The 21329-nt window shown below is 56.4% G+C and overlaps 1 protein-coding gene across 5 annotated transcripts in view; it reads right to left on the minus strand.

Moving 5' to 3' along the window:
* The window catches only part of ESRRB (estrogen related receptor beta), a 171724-nt gene that overhangs the window by 14581 nt on the left and 135814 nt on the right, over positions 1 to 21329 (minus strand). For all 5 annotated transcript variants that reach the window (XM_055131475.1, XM_055131478.1, XM_055131474.1 and 2 more), the window contains 3 exons: positions 20082 to 20198; positions 4363 to 4473; positions 3584 to 3745 (listed from right to left, as the gene is read on the minus strand). In XM_055131475.1, coding sequence (XP_054987450.1) covers positions 3584 to 3745; positions 4363 to 4473; positions 20082 to 20198 — 390 coding nt within the window. The remainder of the gene's footprint in view (positions 1 to 3583; positions 3746 to 4362; positions 4474 to 20081; positions 20199 to 21329) is intronic.

Below are 21329 nucleotides of genomic sequence, written 5' to 3' on the forward strand. Positions count from 1 at the left end.
AAATAAGGAGGCTTTGGAGACCGACCTCTGAACTGGGGTGGGCCAGAGCTCCTGGTGGCTGAACCCTGAACTCCAGGGGCCATGATTCGCTCCCACCCACATGCGGAGCACCCAGAAATGACCCCAAGCCTCACACAGCCTTAGAGGTCACCGCATTATACACACACACAAACAGCTTTCTCGTCAACAGAAGCGGTGGCATGAAATCAAGAGCCCGGGGAGAGCTGTGAGGGAGAAGGAACAGAACACTGGGCTCAACACTGAGAGCTCAGCGGGCGGGGCGTTTGCCTTGCAAAGGGAGGAGCCAGGTTCAATCTCTGGCATCCCACATGGTCCCCTGAGCACCTCCAGGAGTGATTCGGAGAGCAGAGTCAGGAGAAACCCCTGAGCACAGCCAGGTGTGGCCTCAAAACAAAAAAAAACAAACAATACCCAAGTAAGCTGGAGAAAGCACAGGCCTCTGGACCCCACCCGCTGGGACCCCACCCCAGGCCAGGCTGCCTCTAAATCCCTGGTTCCTCATCTGTCAAATGGGAATAAAATTAGGACTCACCATGGGATTCCACTGAACTGGGAGATGCTGAGAACACTCCGAGCCCTTTCGCCCCCTAGGTGCTGCCCCTCCCTCAACACACAAACAAAAGCACTGCCCAGTACACCCACATTTCATCATCACTGTCATCACTGTCATCCCGTTGCTCATCGACTTGTTCAAGCGGGCACCAGTAACGTCTCTCATTGTGAGACTTATTGTTACTGTTTTTGGCATATCCAATATGCACGGGTAGCTTGCCAGGCTCTGCTGCGTGGGCTCAATACTCTTGGTTGCTTGCCGGGCTCTCCGAGAGGGGCGGAGGAATTGAACATGGGTCAGCAGCATGAAAGGTGAACGCCCAACTGCTGTGCTATCGCTCCAGCCCTACACCCACATTTACTGGAAACAAATTCCTCCTCTTATTCAAACCCAAACAAAGGGATGAGAGTCAGTGCTCCCTGCCCCTCAAGGAGCACCCTTCACTTCAGCTTTTCCATCCAGCGGGGGTGGGGGGGGCTCCTCCGCCACAGCCCGATTAGCGATTCTGGAAGGGAGGGGGCTGTGGTTGGAATGTCACCCAGATCCCAGGCACTGCAGGGCCCGCCCTGGCAGCTGGCTGACCCCTGGAGGTCAGCTGCTTGCCCTCCTCCGGGAAGCGGGGCAGGCCCCCCCAGAAAGTTGCTCCCTAACCCCCCACTCCGGGGGCTGGTCTCAAGCACCCCCAGTCCCTTAAAAGCCTGAGCTCCTTGAATTTGAAGAAAAAAAAGCACATAATTTGTGGCAAGTGGAGTTCATAATCTGTTAATTTATTATCGTTTCTGTCGACCTGGAGGGCCATTAGCAGAGGTAATAAAGGGAGATGTAATTATAGGCTCCGAGGCCACTCCGGACGCAGCTGCTGTCACGCACAAGCCCATATTTCATCCGCAGCGTGAGCCAGACGGGGCTACCTGGGAGCAGGCCCACGGGGGGCTCTGTCCCCCACCCAAGGCTGCGCACAAGTCAGAGCTGGGCGGGGTAGGGGAGCCAGCGGCGGGCGGAGAGTCCCCAAGGCCTGGACAGGCCGCCTGGACAATCCGGCCAGGAATCCCTGGGGGTGGGGGGGTGGCATGTAGGGAGGCTGCGACTCATCAGGGTGCTCTGGTCCCGATGACCCCCTGGGGAGGGGCTTGGGAGTAACTCAAGGGACAAGCGACCAAACCTGCTGGGGAGCAACAGGCAGGGGCACCTGGTAGGCCCCCTTCCCCGCGTCCCCGCCCCTATGGAGAGAGACTCTCGAAAGGACTCAAACAGTCACAGCGCACGCCCGTGTCTCAGGTCAAGGCTCCACACCGGCCCCACTTGGTTGCTATGGCCACCCTGAGGGTTTCTCAACCATCCCGGGGCTGGCCAGGGAAAGGTCCCACGTTCAAGCTCAGGGCCATGGGGAGGGGGCCGCCCCCTCGCCCCCAGGAGCCATCAGTCTCTGGAATGCCCTGCAGAAATACGAGCTCCCCCTACCCAGGGTCCTCTGCCCTTCACGTCCCCGCCCAGTGGTCAGTCCTGGAGGTCCCCCGGCTGCTGCTGTCCCCGCCCCCCCACAGTGCCCCGTCCCCTGTACTACTGCTTCAGCCCCTCTCAGGGTAATTTCAAACCCAGCAGCCACTTGTAACAAGAGTTTTAACTAGCAGTCTCCACTGATTTGTTTTGCCTTAAACACCGGGAGGTCAAGCCCAAAAAATTTTCACTGCAGGAGTATGGGAAATATGCCAGCTAGCGTTCGATTCAAACCAGAGCATTCCTGGGTTTATTTGAGAGGGGCGGGAGCACCTGTAGTCATGCCCAGGGAAGCCAGCGCAGCTGGGGCTAGACCCAGGCCTTCTGCATGTGCACACATGCTCTGCCCACTGAGCTCTCTCACCAGCCTCCCGTGTTCCTGAAAAAAAAACGAGTCTGCTTTGGACAAGGAGATGATGCGGAAAAGTGGCCTCTCACTTATCACTATACTCAGGGCCAGACAAACCCCTGGGCACAGTCCCCACCCTGAGCATGCCAAGATGCGGCTGGTCAAGTGTCCACTCAGAGAGAGGCCCTCAGAGCCCCCACTACACAGGGGAGGCCACTGAAACCCAGAGAAATCAGACCAGTCCACAAGGTCAGAGCCGATGGTGCCCAGGTCCGTCTGGGCCCGAAGCAGATACCTGAAAGGCCAGGCAGAAGGGGCTGGAGAGCGGGCACAGGAAAGAGGGTGCAGCGAGACAGCACCCCAGCTCTGGGGGGGTCGGGGAAGTGGGAGCAGTAACCCCCAGGACCTCCAGGGGACACTCGTGAGCCAGCGCCTGCATGCAGCAGCGTCTGCTCAACCAGGGGAGTTGTGGGGGCGGGGGGGGGGGGGTTGAGGGCAAGGGGAGCTGTACCCGATTTGGCCCTGGGTTAGTGGAGCAATCTAAGCCTGACCCCACACCCGTGCTGAACCAGCACAGGGCAGATTCAGAACCGAGCAGAGCAGCCCTAATCCCCAAACCCTGAGCTCCTTAGGAAGGCGGCTCCGGCCCAGATCCCTGGCATGCCCCGGGGCCACCCAAGGGAGACCCTGCAGGGAATTCTGGGCTTCCCAAAGGCTAAGTGGCCACAGTTTCACCTCCTCCATTCTGTCCACCACACACACACATTGTGTGTCCTACAAGGACAGTGTGTGGGGAGGGTGGGGGGGGAGAGAAATGGTTTCTTAGGGGACCCAGGGTGGTCACATGTGCTAGGTCTCCCCCTCTCCTAAAGCCAGAGTGGCCCACAGTGGCACTAAGGGGAGGGGAGGGGAGAGGAGAGGGGAGGGGGTCCCAGTGGGACCCCAGAGGATCTTAAGAGTTTAAGCCTGTTTGTGGCCTGCAGAGACTCGGAGCACTTGCCCCAAGTCTCACCTGTGGTCCACGTGTGCAGAGCCCCTCTAGTGGTTCCCAGGAGCCCTTGGCCATCTGGACGCCACTCTGGTCCCTCCAGACACGGCCAGAGAGAAAAGCAGCCCCGAGAAGCACCACTGGCCCCGGCAAGCAGCCCTGGGGCCCCACTCACCAGGAATGTGCTTGGCCCAGCCAATGATGACCACCAGCTCCCGGTCAGCCAGGTCACACAGCGTGGTCAGGGCTTTGATGTCGCCCTCGGGCATGCCGGGGGGAGGCATGGCGTAGAGCTTGTCAGGCTCGGCCACCAGCAGGTACGACACAATCTTTGTCACTGCGACAAGGCAAGAAAAGAACTGCTGTTAGGGAGAGAGGGAAAGAGGGAGAGAGACAGACAGAGACAGAGAGTCAGACAGAGAGAGTCAGACAGAGACAGAGACAGAGAGACAGAGACAGGGAGACATAGAGACAGAGTGGCAGGGGACAGTGCCGGGGAGAAATGGGTTTCTTGGGAGTCCAGAGTGGCCCACGATGGCACTGAGGGACTGAAAAACGTCCCTGTAATGGTTGCTGCCTGGTGACTTCCCCCAAGGGAAGTGAGCTGGGGTAAGAGGATGCAGTGTCCGGGCTGGAGCGATAGCACAGCAGGTAGGGCGTTTGCCTTGCACGCGGCCGACCCGGGTTTGATTCCCAGCATCCCATATGGTCCCCGGAGCACCGCCAGGGATAATTCCTGAGTGCATGGGCCAGGAGTAACCCCTGTGCATCGCCGGGTGTGACCCAAAAGGCAAAAAAAAAAAAAAAAAGAAGAAAGAAAGAAAAAGAGGATGCAGTGTCACCTCCCAACGGAAAGGCCATGGAGGTGACCGTAGCGGCCCCAGCCCGAGACGCTGAACTGCCGGGATCCCCAGCGGGGGGCGGTGGACAGATGCTGGGGTCCCCGCCACTCACGTGGCTTCTTAGTGGGCGGTGAGATCTGCAGGCTCAGGTACGGGCTGCTCTCCGAGTCCAGCCGGCGCTTGTACTTCTGGCGGCCCCCGCGCACGCGGTCCAGGCGCACTCCTGCGGGAAGAGGAGGGAGAAAGGCTCAGGCAGGGCTGACGCCTCCGACCCGGCATCTCAGCATCCACCGACAACAGCCAGGCGCCCACGGTGTCCGTCCCAGACGCTGGACCCTCCTGAAGTCCACCCCGGGGCAGCTCATTCTTTCTCTCCCAGGCCGTGCAGTGAAGCCAGAAGCAGAACACACCCAGCTCGCCCAGAGAGCAAAGGCTGCTCGAGGGAGCTCCTCAAGCTTTATTCTCCTAAAGGGCCTGGGGTGGGGGCAGGACGGGGCCTGGAGGCAGAGTAGGTGGGAGGCCCTGGTTTGATCCCTAAAGTGACAGAGGGCAGGAGCTTGTGGGTTTTGTTTATTTGTTTTGGTTCTGAGCCACACCTGGCTGTGCTCGGGGATTACTACTGGGTCTGTGCTCAGGGATTACTCCTGGCGGGGCTCAGTGCAGGGAACCGTGGATGGTGCCAGAGAGGGAACTTTGGAGACTGCGGGCAAGGCAAGCCCCCGACCCGACGTCCAGCTCCCTTCCAAGGGAACCTCTAGAACCCAACTCAGAGACTCCCGGGGCCCGGGTGCAGGTGGTCCTGAAGCACACATGTCCAGCTCCCTGGTACACTGTGAGCACCTCCTGGTCAAGCCAAACCCTTCCATTCATCTTCGATTCTCTTGGTTTTTTGTTGTTGTTGTTGTTTTGGGGCCATACCCTGCAGTGTTGGGATTTAGTCCTGGCTCTGGGCTCAGAGATCACTCCTGGCAGGCTCCGGGAACCACATGGGGTCCCAGGGATCAAACTCAGGTTGGCTATGCACCAAGAAAGCGCCCCACCTGCTGTACTATGGCTCTCTACCCTTCTTTCATCTTTGGAGCCCAAGCTTAGCGGCTGACGGAAGTGTGCCCTGCCAGAATGGAGCACTCAGATGAGGACAAGAAGGGCCTGGAGCTTCCCTCCCCTTCTCAGTCACTCCCTCAGGGCAGCCCATTCTTACTCCCTTACTTGCTGCTCAGTTCTGCCTCCCAACACTTTCTGCCTCAATCCCCTTAAGACTGCCCCTCCCCCAAGCGCTTGACCCTTGTCAGACACCTTCTCCACCTCTACCTCCTCAGGCAACCACCCTTACAGATGGGATCTTCCCTGCCCTGACGCAGGTGCGCACCTCACAGCCAGGACAGGGGGCAGGGGCCTGAATTCCTCTGCACTCGATCTAAACCCCAGCCAGCTACACAGACACTCTGCTGATGTGTTTGTTTTAAGATTTTCCCGAGTTTAACGCGCACGATTTTCCTAACAAGAAGTCTCCGGAGAAGGCGACTTACGCCCTGGCTTCTCAGGAGCAGTGGCAAACTGTCACTTCCCCTTCCCTTCCACTTCAGGCGCTACAGAACCCAGAATTTGTAGAGGAAAACTGCCTGTGCCACTTCCTGCTTCCCCAGTTTCCCTGGGAGCTTGGATTGGTCACGTGACCCGTTCCTGGCCAATGGGGAGCGCAAAGAGGGAACAGCCCAGGGTGCCGGCATCCAGGAAGGAAAGGACAGGCTCGGGCAGCTCGTTTCTGCTTCCTCCTTCCCTGACCTGAACGAGGGAGTGCAGAGCAGTGGTTAACCACCTGCCCTCATGACGAAGAACCAAATGGGCTTGGCAGAGAAGGAAGAGGGACAGAGCCCGAGCCCTTCCTGGAGGCTAAGGCTGGAACCTGACTTACTGGGAGGGGGGAAAATCAATCTCATTCATCAAGGCTTAAGCCACTTGCAGTCAGGCGCACGGTACCTCGCAGCAGAAAGCAATTTCCACTGATGCGGCGGGCAATTACTTTTTAAATTGGAATGCTTAAGTCTTGCAAACATTAAATGAAAAAAGAAGAGGCCTGAATGTGAAATAAGAGCGGCCTTATTGTTTATGCTCTTGTATTAGTAAAATACCTTACTGAAAAGTAGGCTTGGAAGCATTTGAAACTACTAATTAGGAGGCCAGAGAGAGAGAGGACAGGAGTTCGGGAGTGTGCTCTGCATGTCGCCAAGCTTAGTCTAATCCCTTGCACCATATATAGTCTCTGAGCGTGCCGGGAGTGACCCCTGAGCACAAAGCCAGGAGTAAGCACTGAGCACTGCCAGGTGTGGTCCCCAAACCAAACCAAACAAACAAAAAAAGTAAGTACTAATTAGGGAACAAAGAGATAATACAGGGGGGCAAAGATTTTTGCCTTGCATGGGGCAAATCTGGTTTTGCTTACTAGCACTGCATATAGTCCGAAGCCCCAACCTTGGTGATCCCTGAGCACAGAGCCAGGAGCAGGCTCTAAGCACTGCCGGGTGTGGCCTAAAATCCAAAAATCAAATACTACTTAACTTAAAATTACTGTCAGGAGTAAGTAGATTGATTATGTTACCGATACTTTCTGAATTTCAAGAAGCATTAATCATATATATCTAAAAAGTTCTGGATCTCCAAATATCACACATACACGCAGCTTTAACCACCGATTGCCACTTTAGTCTCTTAGAATCTAAAAGGCAACATTTTAATACTCATACAAAAACTAACTGATAATCCCCGGAATGGACACTCCTACAAAATTGAGTCCTTTAGCAGAGCCCAGGACCAGATGGACTCCGCCCCCATGCTCCCCTGCACAAACAGAAGCAGTAAATCACACCCACTGACAGAAGCCCACTGCTCTGAGCACTGCCTATATCCCCTTAGGGTTTGTGATGACCCTACAGGGAAGCATCGACGAGAAGCCCACTCTACAGATGGGCAGTGACAGGAACGCACTGTGACGCTGGAACCCGTAACCCGTGTTCTCAACTTCCGGGCAGGCTGTGGCTCCGGGGCTCAACGCTGAGTCTGAGAGGCAGAAGAGAAACAGCAGCAGCCGACAGCTAGTCCATATCTCTCTCTGTGTCTCTCTGTCTCTGTCTCTGTCTCTCTCTCTCTCTCTCACACACACACACACACACACACACACACGACTCAGCCACCCCTCACACACATACACACACGACTCAGCCACCACACACACACACACACACACACACACGACTCAGCCACCCCTCACACACATACACACACGACTCAGCCACCACACACACACACACACACACACACACGACTCAGCCACCCCTCAAAGCAGGTGGGACTATCCTGCCTAGAGACCGTATCAAACCAGTTTCCCAGGCTTATCTGACCTATGAACCCTCTATTTCAGGAAAATAACAAAATTCTCTCAGCACCTCTCCACCTCCCCTCTACCCCAATCACCAACTCCCAGCCGCCCTGCCCCTGCCCACCAAATCTACCTTCTTTCAGGGAGGGGGCGGGGGGAGGAAATCAAAAAGTGAACAACTCCCCTACCACCACTGCACCCCTGCACCCAAGGGACTACAGCCCCTGGGTTGTCCCAGCCCCCGCCAGGACAGTGTCGACCACTCTGGGCGTCCCTTACAGCTCTGCAAAAGACAAACGCAGCTTTCTGTGCAGGAGGCTGAGCAGGGGGCTGCGCTGGAGCTGGACCCACCCCTTCCACTCCCCCCCATGCCTCAGTTACCTGGGGTCCCACCCAGCACTGCTGCTGGAGGTACTGCAGCTGATCAGAGAGCAGGAACGTTCTGGAATCCAGCCTACAGCCCTCCCCTCCCCTCCTGCTGGGTCCGAATGACCATGACTTTGACCTCTAAACGCAGCCACAATTCTCCTCCCCTTCCCGAAGAATTCCCACCCAATTCCCACACCTCCTTCCCTTGACCCCACCCAGCCCTTGGGGAACTCCCGTACTAAACCTCTAGTACAGCATAGGGGGTAGGGTACTCACTTTGCACCTGGCCCACCCGAGTTCCATCTCTGCACCCTCTATGGTCCCCTGAGCACTGCCAGGAGTAATTCTGAGTGCAGAACTAGGTGTAACCCCTGAGCATCGCTGGGTGTTGCCCCCCCAAACCAAAAGGACAACAACAACAACAAAAAAAAAAAAACCTCTTTGGGAAGGGACCACCTGTTCCAGCCCAGAGGGAATCCCCATCTGCAGGTGGAATGTGATAGATCTCCCCTCACAGGAGCGGGAAGAAAACAGTGAAGAGGCAGAATGCTGGGTCCTCTGAGATGCTCCCTCAATGCAGCCTGCATGCAAACATGGGTCCTTCCACCAGTGGCACGGCACCAAGTAGCAACGGCAACATAGTCCAGAGCCCGTGGCTGCATGAAGCAGAAGCACCAGAGCCAGGGCTCCACCTGGATGCTGTCCCTGACACTATCACTTCCTGTCTGGGAGACCTTGGTTAAGTTTCTTCATGTCCCTACCTCAGTCTCTCCATCTGAAAACTGGGGATAATAATCTTGTACCTGGCAGGATTAGAGTGGACGGAAGAGAGATTATATGTGATGCTCTTAAAGGACTACAGATGACCCAAAGTCAGTGATTCGCAAATGTTAGCTCATTTGCTGATGATGATACTTGGGGCTGGAGAGAAAGTACAAGGGTAAGGCACTGATCTGGCACACGGCCGACCCTGATTTAGTCCCCGGCACGATATACCCCTTATTCCCATCAGAATTGATCCCTGAGCATCACCAAGCATGGATCTAAAAACTAGAAATAAGCTAGTAAATTAGATCTCAAGGAGTGACTTTTATTTGGGGGGAGGCGCTTTTTTGGACCACAACTGGTGATGCTCAGCAGTTAATCCTGGCCCTGCACTCAGGAATTACTCCTGGAAGTGCTCAGGGGACCATAGGAGATGCCAGGGATCAAATCTGGGTCAGCCGTGTATAAGGCAAACACCCTACCCACTGTGCTATCACTCCAACCTCTAATTGTTCCCCCTTTTTAACATAGACAACACCAATAAGTTGGGGTGGGAGAACTCCCAGGAACGCCTGGCTTGTCAGTGGAGCCCTGGTGACTCAGTGCTTGGGAATCTGAGTCCTGGGGGCTTCCAGGGCTACCCCTGGTGACACAGGAGTGGTCATTCAGTGCCAGGGATCAAACCCAGGACCGTGCACATGCTAAGCATGTGTTCCACCACTTGCACTAGGCTGGGGTATGGCTTAGTGGGAGAGCACCCCTGTTGAAAGGAAGAATGTTCTGAACACTTCAGATTTCTCAGGTTAGTGCAACTAAGTAACACAATATAAATGAAACATGCAGGTCCCTAAAACACATTAGGGACTCTATATTCTTTGGTGGGGGCAGAAGGTTGGGCCAAACCTATCCCTTCAGCTCCTCGTCATTTCTTTCATGTCATCCGAAGGTGGCAGGCAGGGTGTGGACTGAACCGGAAGCTTTCAAGGGAAGCCTTAGTTCTAACTACCAAGTGTGTTCAACATAAAACCCATAAGCGGGGCCAGGGGCCACAGTAGATAGGGCACCTGTGGCCGAAATGGATTCAATCTCCAGAACCCATATGGCCTTCTGAGCCCTGCCAGGAATTATTACTGAGTCCAGAGTGAGGAGTAATCCCTGAGAGAGACAGAGAGACAGAGAGACAGAGAGACAGAGACAGAGAGACAGAGAGACAGAGTGTATGTGTGTGTTTAATGTATACACACTCCTATATTAAACCCACACACACACACAAATAATGTATACAGACCTATATTAAACACACACACAAATAATGTATACACACCTATATTACACACACACACACACACACACACACACACCCCTCTTAAGAAACTGGGGCTCACAGGTTAAACAGGGTCCCACAGCTCCAACACAGGCTCACTGGGTTACACGCACGGGCCGAACGGCTGCCTCCACCCAGCGGAGGACAAAGCTGTGCCCTTGAGTAAAGTCACGCCACCTGTCTCGGCAGTGGACACCTGGTGTCCCCGTGTCCTCAGGAACCAATGCTCCGTGCAGCTCAGAGCACAGGAAGCGGCAAAGTACCCCCAAGTGGCTGGGGCAAAAACCCCTTGGGAAGAAGGGAACCGGGCCGCCCACCCCCGGCCGCCCACCCCCAGTCCACTGCGGGCGCAGGCCCGTCTGTCCACGGGCCGAGGCGGCCGCATCCTGGATCAGATGTCCCTTTGCTGACTCGCTAAGATCAGACTTCTATTTTCTTAATGGAAGTAAAATAATTCCTGCTCCCCTCCGCCTCCCTCCTTTTATCTCATTCTCCCTCCCCAAGCTGGATGCCATCCCAGTCTTTCGGAAGTAAAAATAGCCACGTGTGCAGGGGCGAGGCCACGGGGGGCAGTTTAGGTTTCTTTCTTTGATACCCAGGCACTAAAAATAACCTGGGAGCTGCATCTGGACGCAGCCACCCCTGCAGCCCGCAGGCCCACCCTCCCCTGCTCACATCAGGCTACTTCCAAGGGGGTGGGGTGGGGAGGGGGGTGTCTCTCCTGGCACTGCAAACCTGCATGGCCCAGACCCGGCTTGTCTTCCTTGCATCCAGAACTCTCCATCCTCCATCTCTCCCTGCCCCAGACACAGTGCCACACATCTGGCTACTGCGTTAGGGGCCACCAGGCAATGTCTAACTCGCTCCTGGTGTGCAGGAAGGGCAGGGCAGAGGGCCAGAGATCACCTGCTGTAATTCCCCTGTGCACACCAGGGTTCCAGAGGGGTAAGAAGAGTGGCCAGGCCCCTAGAGTCAGGGAGAGTCTGAGGGAGGCGCTGAACGCTGCCTTTCCCCTGCCTGTGTGGCTGTGATGTAGGGAGCGGAACTCGAGGGCCCCACAGAGGAAGCCTGTGCCCTGTGCCACGGCCAGCCCTGGGCTCCCGTCTCCTCCGCCCTGAAGCACCCCAGCTCAGAGAAAGCTCCGACTGCCACCTTTCACCTATAGACTTGGAAGACTCACCCAGCCCCCTCAACGTTCTGAATCTGGAGCTCTAGAGGGACGTCCGGGAATGGAATATTTTTCAAATATGCTCTCATGATTCTGATCAGTGGCTCGGTCTGGGCACCACTTTTACCCAATTTTTGGTTTGAGCGCAGCTGGTCCCAAGGCACTAGGAAGATGCGTCTTTGCAAAACAATTCAGGTTTTTTTTTTGTTTGCTTGCTTGTTTGGGGGCGACGCCTGGTGCTGTTCAAGGCTTCCTCCTGGCTGTGTACTCAGGGATCACTCCTGGCAGGATTTGGAGAACCGTACAGAGTGCCAGGGATTGAACCTGGGTTGGCCGGGGGCAAGGTAAGTGCGCTACCCACTGTACCATCACTCCGGCCCCTTTGTGTGCAATTTGGACCAAGCTCTAGGTGAGCCATGTCTGAAAAGATGAGCCGAGCCCAGCCCACAGAGCTGAGGCTCTGATGTTTGCAAGGTTCAGGGACATGCTGGGGGTGCAGCCACCCCCCTCCTATGGACGCTGAACCTCTCTGCCCTCCTTTCCCTTCCTGTCTGCCCGAGCCCTCTGGGTTTCACCCCTAGCTGCCTCAACTGCTCTGGGCTGCCTCTTACCAAGCGCTGTATGGTGGACAGACAGCCCTGCTGGGAGGACTCACCAAGGTCCTCCCACCACTGATGGCTTGGTCCTCAGCACTGCCTGACTGCTTGCAGCTGTGCTGCGCCCAGCCTCCTGTCCCGGCGGGGACATCCCTGTGTCCATCTCTGCGGGCTCTCTGCTGGGGACATGGCTAGAGCACCCCCCAAGGACAGTCTTATACACCGGAGCTAGCCGGAAGTCAGTAGACTGTACCCCAACAGGGCAGGGGGACCTTAACCCAGGCTCCCTCCTGCCCCCCACCATGCTCTACTACCCTAAACCCGAGGCTGCCTGGCTGGGCAACCAGAGAAGGGCTCATACTGCGGGAGCACCAGCTCAGGCACGGCACAACGTGGGCTATATTCTGCAGCCCACCGGCTCCTGGCACATGTGAGGCGTTGCCACTTATCACAGAACTCAAGCCTGGTAACCCAGATTTGCCCTGAGCATCACTACACCACACAGCCTGACCAGCACTGCCCATCCGGCACAAGCAGCCCAGCCAACACGGGCTGCCGGCCCCCAACCCTGGACAGGGAACGTGTCTGCCCCTAAACATCTGATTCAACAATACCCCGGCTTCCCCCGGGGTGGGCCATGGGGGAGGCTCAAGGGCTGGGGTGCACACGGGCACTGCTGGGCATGTCCCCACACTGTTCCCCACGAGTGGGGGTAAGGCTTCATGGACAGATGCTTGTGTATGTTTCACGGAAGAGCGTGAGCCAAACTTGCAAAAGGTTTTGAGACTCCCTAATGCAATCACTAATGTATTTAGCAGCTATCAGAGTCAAAAAAAAAATTAGCAAATTAAGGTCCTGGGTCTGGAGAGATAGTACAGTTGGGTAAGACATTTGTCCTGCACACGGCCGACAAAACGTGCCGAGGTTCAACCCTCAGCATCCCCTGTGGTCCCCCCGGAGTCTACCAGGAGACAGGGCTTGAGCCCTGCTGGGTGCGGCTCTCCCCCCCCACAAAAAACAAAAGACCTTTCCCACTCAGAGAAAAGGAAAGAAGAAATCAATGAGGTCCAGCTGAAAGTACAGCAGTAAGGAAGGAGGGGAAGAGGCCTTCTTGAGGTCACAACTCAGCAGCAACTCAAAGGAGAAGCCGATCACAATTCCCAGAGGGATGAGCCGGCAGACCTGAGGGAAGGAGGGTCTGGGCTGCCTGAGGATGCAGAGCAAGCCGGAGAGGCTGGAGCAGAGAAAAGGGATGGCGGGGTAGGGGGTGCCAGGGGGTGGGGGGTGCCGGGCGCAGGAAGAACATTCGGGACACGAGTCAGGAAACCACAGTCAAGGTTTTACTTCAAGGGCTGAGAGAAGTAAGGCACTTACAGGAGGTAAGGCACTTGCCTTGCATGAGGCTGACCTGGGTTCGATTCCCAGCACCACATATAATCCCCAGAGCATAGCCAGGAGTAGCCTCTGAGTACCACCAGATTTATTATTATTATTATTATTATTTTGCTTTTTGGGTCATACCCAGCGATACTCAGGGGTTACTCCTGGCTCTGCACTCAGGAATCACTCATGGCTGTGTGTGGGAGACCATATGGGATGCCGGGGATTGAACCCAGGTTAGCCACGTGCAAGGCAAATGCCCTCCCTGCTGTGCTATCACTCTGGCCCCACACTAGATTTATTCTAAGTCACAGGATGAGAAGAAAATGTAGCACTGCACTGTAGCACTGTATTGGTTTTTTTTTTTTTTTGGGGGGGGGGTCACACCCAACGATGCACAGGGGTTACTCCTGGCTTTTCACTCAGGAATTACCCCTGGCGGTGCTCAGGGGACCATATGGGATGCTGGGATTAGAACCCGGGTCGGCCGCGTGCAAGGCAAACGCCCTACCCGCTGTGCTATCGCTCCAGCCCCCTGCACTGTAGCACTGTAGTCCCATTGTTCACCGATTTGCTCGAGCAGGCATCAGTAATGTCTCCACATGAGACTTGTTGTTACTGTTTTTGGCATATCAAATACGTCACGGGGAGCTTGCCAGGCTCTGCCATGTGGGCGAGAAGCGAGGAAAATGTGGAATATTGTTATTACTATTATTATTTTTATTATAAAATGCTGGATTAAAGAGGTCCTAGGCACGAATCAGACATCTGTTCATTCGGAAAACAGTTGCGAAGGTCCCTGGGCTAGAGACATGGATAGAGACCAAGGAAAGAGTTTCTAGAACACACCCGGGCCCCCAGTTGAGAGGGAGCCCAGGACGCCGCCAGGGAGACACCAGTGACACCCCTGAGTGTCCACCTTTGGGAGTCTGATGGGGAGAGGGAGAAGGTCAAAACCCTCATAAACCACTCAGCTGACCCACAGCTCCACCATTCCCCGGGTGACAAGGACCAGCCCCACAAGCCCCTGCGACCGTCCACCCCAGCGGTCATCAGTTCATCGTGCCTCAGTGGTCCAGACACTTCCGGCCCCAGGGAAGCTCCTGTGTGAGCAGGCCTGTGTACATGTGACCGTGCCGTGTCCATGTGTGGATGAATGTGTGCATGCATGGGTGGTATCCATGTGCGGGGGTCCGGCTCATCGACTACAACTGCATTCTGGGAAGAGAAAAATAATTTTTTTTCTTCTTGGTGTCTGAGCCACACCGGGCGATGCTCAAGGGTCACTCCTGGCTCTGCACGCAGGGATCACTCCTGGCGGTGGATGTCAGGGATCCCACCTGGGTCAGCTGCCTGCAAGGCAAATACCCTACACACTGTGTACTATCACTCTGGCCCCACAGGATTTTTTTTCTTTAAAAATGATTTTAAGAGGCAAAAGTGATACTACAGCGGGACAGGGCCACTTACCTTGCACGCAGCCGACCCAGGTTGGATTCCCCCGGCATCCCATTATCATCCCTTGAGCACCGCCAGGAGTAATTCCAGAGTGCAGAGCCAGGAGGAACCTCTGAGCACCACTAGGTGTGACCCAAAAACCAAAGCAAGCAAATAAATAACAAAAAAAAAAATTTTTTTTTCAAATAAAAAGAATTTTAACAGGCACGTCAACTCTCCTCCTGTCCTCATGCAGAGCCAGGACAGTGGAGCTTCCTGCAGGCGCCAGTGGCGACACACCCTCCACATGAGAAGCTACTCAATCAGAGCGGGGGTGGGGGGACTCCTTTAATTCCCTGACATGAGCTGGCCACTAACCCAATTACCCAGAATCCCCAGAGGAGCACAAAGAGCGCAGGGGCTCAGCGCAGCGATGGCTGCCCGGCTCCTCTGAAATCAAATTGTTTCAGAGAACAGGGACCAAGGGTCCGAAGGGAGGTGGGAATGGAGGGAGGCCAGGAAGCAGGGGTGAGGTGGGCTGGGCTGGGCTGGGCTGGACTAGGGGTGGGTCAGGGTCCCTCCGGGAGGGCGGTGAAATGAGGTGAGAGGTGAAGTTTGCAGGGACAAGCTGCTGAGGACTGATGAAGCCCCCCAGAGCTGCACCAGCAATGTGCGGGGTTAGAGGGCCGAGAAATGCAGCTTTAAGGCTCCTGTGCCTGAGGCTGGAGTGATAGCACAGCGGGTAGGGCGTTCGCCTTGTGGGCAGCCAACCCAGGCTCGACCCCCAGCATCCCATATGGTCCCCCGAGCACCGCCAGGAGTGATTCCTGAGTGCAGAGCCAGGAGTAACCCCTGTGCATCGCCAGGTGTGATCCCCCCCCCCAAAAAAAAGGCTCCTGTGCCTTAGAGACTGGGGGTCACACGTCAGGCAGGGGGCAAACCCTGGGGTGCGTCAATAGGCAGAATTGGGGACCTGGGGAGCCTTTTGCTTTGGGTGGGCTTCTTTGGGAGCGGGGGAGCTATAGGGGGCAAACACCCAGCCGTTTTCAGATCCTGGCTCTGTGCTCAGGGATCAGGCCTGGAGGGCCTGGGGGACCATGTAGCGTGTGCCAGGGATCGACCTTGGCTCAGTCACATACATGCAAGGCAAGCACTCTGGGTGGTACCCCAGTAGCCGCCCCTTTGCACCCCACCCAGTGTCCAGGACCCACCATGGGGCTAGTCGCAGTATGGGTGGCCAAAACTGGGGCCCAGCCTACATGGGGTTCCCCACAGGACAGTCTCCCCAGCACCCCCGATGTCCCACTGGGATCACTCTGTCACTGTATCACTGTCGTCCTGTTGCTCATCAATTTGCTCGAGTGGGCACCAGTAACATCGCTACTGTGAGACTTGTTACTGTTTTTGGCATATCGAATACGCCATGAGGAGCTTGCCAGGTTCTGCCGTGCAGGCAGAATACTCTTGGTAGCTTGCCAAACTCTCCGAGAGGGGCGGAGGAATCGAACCCGGGTCAGCCATATGCAAGGCAAACGTCCTACCTGCTGTGCTATCGCTCCCGCCCATCCCACTGGGATATGGGTTCTTTATGGGGGGGGCGGGGGGACGACACAGCTGGTGGTGCTGGGGACTGAACCGGGGCTCCCACATGTGTACTCTGCCCTTTGAGCCATCTCCCGGGCCCAGCACACGCCCAGCACACACCTCACAGAGTCCCCGGGTCCCTCCCCTTCCAGGAGGCCACTGGGAAGACCCGGCTCTCTTCCCGGCAGCAGAGAATTCTTTAAGAGCTGCATAAAGGCCCAGGGCCTGGCTCAGGGGGAGCCCTCTCTCTTTTTAAATTTTATTGAATCACTGTGAGATAGTTACAAGCTTTCATGTTTGGGTTACAGTCACACAGTGATCAAACAGCCATCCCTCCACCAGTGCACATTCCCCACCACCAATATCCCGGGTATACCCCCCCTTTCCCACCCTCCCCCCGCCTCCATGGCAGACAATAGTCCCCATACTCTCTCTCTACTCTTGGGCATTATAGCTTGCAACACAGACACTGTGAGGTCATCATGCTTGGTCCATTATCTACTTTCGGCACGCATCTCCCATCCCAACTGGTTCCTCCAGCCATCATTTTCTTAGTGATCCCTTCTCTATTCCATCTACCTTCTCCCCTCCGCTCATGAAGCAGGCTTCCAGCTATGGGGCAATCCCCTGGCCCTTGTATCTACTGTCCTTGGGTGTCAGCCTCTGTGATGTTATTCTATACTCCACAAATGAGTGCTGTCCCTCTATGTCTGTCCCTCTCTGACTCATTTCACTTAGCATGATACTCTCCATGTTTATCCATTTACAAGCAAATTTCATGACTTCATGTCTCCTAACAGCTGCATAGTATTCCATTGTGTAGATGTACCAAAGTTTCTTTAACCAGTCATCTGTTTTAGGGCACTCGGATTGTTTCCATATTTTGGCTATTGTGAACAGTGCTACAATGAATATATAGGTGCAGATATCATTTCTACTGAGCTTTTTTGCATCCTCGGGATATATTCCCAGAAGTAGTATTGTGGGGATCATATGGAAACTCAATTTCTAGTTTTTGAAGGACTGTCCCATATTGTTTTCCAGAAAGGCTGGACCAGTCGGCATTCCCACCAACAGTGAAGGAGCGTCCCTTTTTCCCCACATCCACGCCAGCACTGGTTGCTTTTGTTCTTTTGAATGTGTGCCATCTCTGGTGTGAGATAGGGAGAGCCCTCTCGGTGGCCTGTTCTCCCTCTCCTTCCCACATGCTGAGAGGGGTTAGAGAGAGAAGCTTCCAGATTCAGGATCTATGCCACGAGGGTGGGAGTACAGAGCCCAGGGGAAGCGCTGAGTCTAGCATGGGGCACAGGGGTGGGGGGGCGGTCATCTCGCCTTGGCCACACAGGGCAGCTCCAGCGCCCTGGAAACTCAGAAGGAGACAGCTGGCTGGGCAGTCACCTCCAACGCTGTGAAGTGAGAAAACGCGGGCACAGGCCCTGGCCCTGCCCCCCATGGTGCCCACCACACTCCCCAGCTCCCCTGCAAGGGGCTGTAGTCCTGCCCTCCAGGACTGAGAAGGAAGAAGGGTCCCAGCCCCAGAAACCCATCTGGTCGCCCCCACGCCACACACAGAAGGTGCTGGCGGCACCGAAGTCCGTTTCACTGGGTCTTTGTCTACCTCGCTTTCCTCACCGGCTGAGAGCCCAGGAGGTTCTGGAGCACAGAAAGAACCAGGTGTACAAGCCCGGGGGTTGCAGGTCACCGACAAGCTGGAGGTACCCCCTACTCAAGGGAAGACCAGGCGCAGAGGCTTGAAATGGACCAAGAGCGGGTCTGTGGGAGCGATAGTACAGTGTGTGTGTGTGTGTGTGTGTGTGTGTGTGTGTGTGTGTCTGGAAATACACATTCACAACGCTCCCCTTTCATCCTTCTCTTTGAAATGACATGGAGATGGACTTGGCCTGGTATGTGTGTGTGTGGGGGGGGGGGGTGGGAGGAGCTTTGGCTTGCACGCAGCCGACCCAGATTGGATTCCCAACATCCCATAGGGTCCCCGTGAGCACTACCAGCATTGATTCCTGAGAGCAGAGCTAGCAGTAACCCCTCAGCATCATTGGATGTGACCAATAAAAAATGTTTCCCAGAGCACCAGCAGGGCCCCCTGCGGGGCTGAAATCAGGGGTGTGTGCAGTAGCCAGGGGTGTGACTGCGGGGTGCTGACTAAGCTTTTTCTAGAAAGAGAAGCTGCAGGTGCAGGAAGCAGCCCGTGAGAAAGGGTCAGGTTTAGGTCGGTCCGCTAGAGCCCCCAGCACTGGCCCAGGGAGTGGGGGGGAAGGGCCTTGGAATGAAGGGGGGGGGTGCTCCATTTTCCAGAAGTCACTCCCCACCACCCTCCTGATAAAGCAGGGCCCACTCAAGCGCTCTTCCGGGTGTCCCCAGGGCATAAGGTGGAGGATGCCCCCAGGGTCCCACAACAGGGCTGGGCTCCCAGAAGCCGGGGGCTGAATTCCAGACCCACCCTCACCCTCACCCGCCCTTTCCTCCCAGCCCCTCCTAATTGCCTGATCCATGCCTCCTCCTGCCTTCTAGAAGGTTCCAGGCTTCCAGCCCAGGGCTCCAGGTGATAAGTAATAACTTCCAAGGATCCCTGGGAAACCAGGTAGAACATACACCTCTATGCGCGCTCTCTTTCTCTCTTCTCTCTCTCCCCTTCTCTTTCTCCCCTTCTCTTTCTCTCTCTCCTCTTTCCCTCTCTCTCCTTCTCTTTCTCTCTCTCCTTCTCTCTCTCCTTCTCTTTCTCTCCTTGTCTCTCTCTCAATCTCTCTCTCTCTCTCTCTCTCTCTCTCTCTCTCTCTGTCTCTGTGCTTCTCTGTCTCTCTCTTTCTCTCTCTCCCCCACTCCCCTCCAAAACAGCCCTGAACCAGGCTCATCCATGCTGGAGCAGACTTCCAGGGACTGGGGAGACCAGGAGGCCAGGAGCACGTTGTCCAAACACGAAACACATCCCTTCAAAGTTCTACTCGTTTTACCAAGGCCAAGGCCAGCATGAGGCAGCCATGCAGCTCTCAGTTTGCGAATCTCACGTTGAACAGCTCAGCAAGCTGGGGCTTCGAGAGATAGGACATACATACAGCAGGGAAGGTGCTAGCCTCGCACACACACAGCTGACCCAAGTTTTTGATCCTGGCGTCTCATTTGGTCCCCAAGCACTGCCAGGAGCCAGGAGGAATCCCTAAGCATCCCTGGAGATGGCCCCCAAACAAAAACAAAATGAAAACACAACATGCGAACACTGAAAATGAAGGTGTTTTATAGTCCTTTGCTTCCTAGCGGTAAAAGAAGTTGAAATCCAGCAAGTAATTTATTTGGGGGTGGGTGGGGGTGGGGAGAAACCAGAAGTGTCACTGTGAAACTCAGACACGCGAGACCAGTAGGGACAGCCTCCCCCTCCCCATGCCCCCACGCCCCCTGCCCTGGCATTGCCGGGAGAGACGGGGAGGGAGCACCAGCCCCAGAGACGCTGGGCCAGGGGCCAGGGGCAGGCACCTAACTCAGGGGTTCACTCCTGACCCAGACTCCGGCCCCAGGGCTATGCCCAGGCTTCAGCCCAGAGCGGCTGGACAATACTCTGATACCAGGAGTGGCGGGGAGTGGGGGGAGCAAACGGGCAGGTGGGAACGGGGCAGAGGGGCCCCCTGCACTGTGGCCCCAAGCTGCTCCTCTGCAGGAAGGGGGCGCCCCTCGGTTCACACCCACGCCTCCAGAGAAATCAATGAGGGCCCCCAGGAGCCCACAGTGGGGGCTCGCGGCTCCTGCCCTCCGGCCCCCACCGTCTCCTCCTCGAACCCTGGAGCGCCCCCGAGGAGAGGGCAGCGCTTGGCTGGACGCTTACCTTCCTTGAGCATGCCCACTTTGAGGCACTTCATGAAGCGGCAGGCCTGACAGGACTTGCGTCGCCGTTTGGTGATCTCACACTCGTTGGTGGCCGGGCAGCTGTACTCAATGTTCCCTGCAGGGGGACACACGGGCAGGGTAAGCAGGGGCAGGTGGGGAGGAGCCGCACCAGCTCTCAGCCCCCCACCCCCACCCCGGGGGATCCTGGGCCCAGGGAACCAGAGCTGGGAGGATCAGCCACCCCCAACCCCCCGCCCCCTGCCCTGCCCAGTTCTCCAGTAGGCCTGAGCCAGGAGGGAGAAGCCGCCCACCTGCAGCCCCACCAAATCGCTCCCAGCCTAGAGCCCTGCACCTCCCCTGAGAAGCCCGGCTGACCCGGAGTCCCACTGTCCTGCCTGGAACAGTGTGAGGAAGGGCAACGCGAGATCTGAGGATCAAAGAGCTTTAAAGTTAGCTCACGGTGGGTGAGAGGTCCAGGGACTGGGCACAGGTTTGGCGTGCAGGACGCCTGGGTTTTCCCCCCACCCCAGGACCTTGAAAGCTGCTCCCGGCACCTCCAGAACCAAAACCGGGACCAGCCTGAGCTCTGAGCTACTAGTGGCCGCAGCATCAAACAGGGCTGGGTATGGCCCGAAAGCCGAGAGAGGAAAAGGCTTCCTTAGCCCTGCAGGCCAGGGCGAGGCTGTGCCTGGGGTGGGGGGGAGAGGAAGTGAGGCCTGGGCTGGAAAGGCAGGGAAGGGGCCAGACCAGCATGCCAGGGTGCGTGCTCTCCCATTCAGTGCTCTCCCCCACTCGGCTCTCCCCCACCCAGCTCTCCCCCACCCAGCTCTCCCCCACTCAGCACTCGCCCCCACCCAGCTCTCTCCCCGACCCAGATCTCCCCCACTAAGCACTCTCCCCCACCCAGCTCTCCCCCACTCAGCACCCTCAAGGCTGTCCCAAAGTCAGAGCACTCGGCCTATCATGTGGTTCCTTCAACACAAACCCCTGACCCAGTTCCTACCCTCAAGGGCGCAGGCGCAAAGTGCCCAGAGCCCCTCCTCAGCCTGGGAGTCTCTGAAGCAGGAGGGGTGCGGTCGGGGTTGCTGTCCCAAGCCAGGACACAGCCCCCTGCCTCCCCTCCCCCCAACACAGTGCATTTGCTTGGCAGAGTACCACCCCACCCCATGCCAACCACCCGGGTGCTCTGCCCCTGCCCGGCCCCCAGCCCTCCCAAGGACCCTCACACAGACCCCTTCACGCCCCA

This window comes from Sorex araneus, chromosome 3 (assembly GCF_027595985.1).
Source record: "Sorex araneus isolate mSorAra2 chromosome 3, mSorAra2.pri, whole genome shotgun sequence".
NCBI lineage: Eukaryota > Metazoa > Chordata > Mammalia > Eulipotyphla > Soricidae > Sorex > Sorex araneus.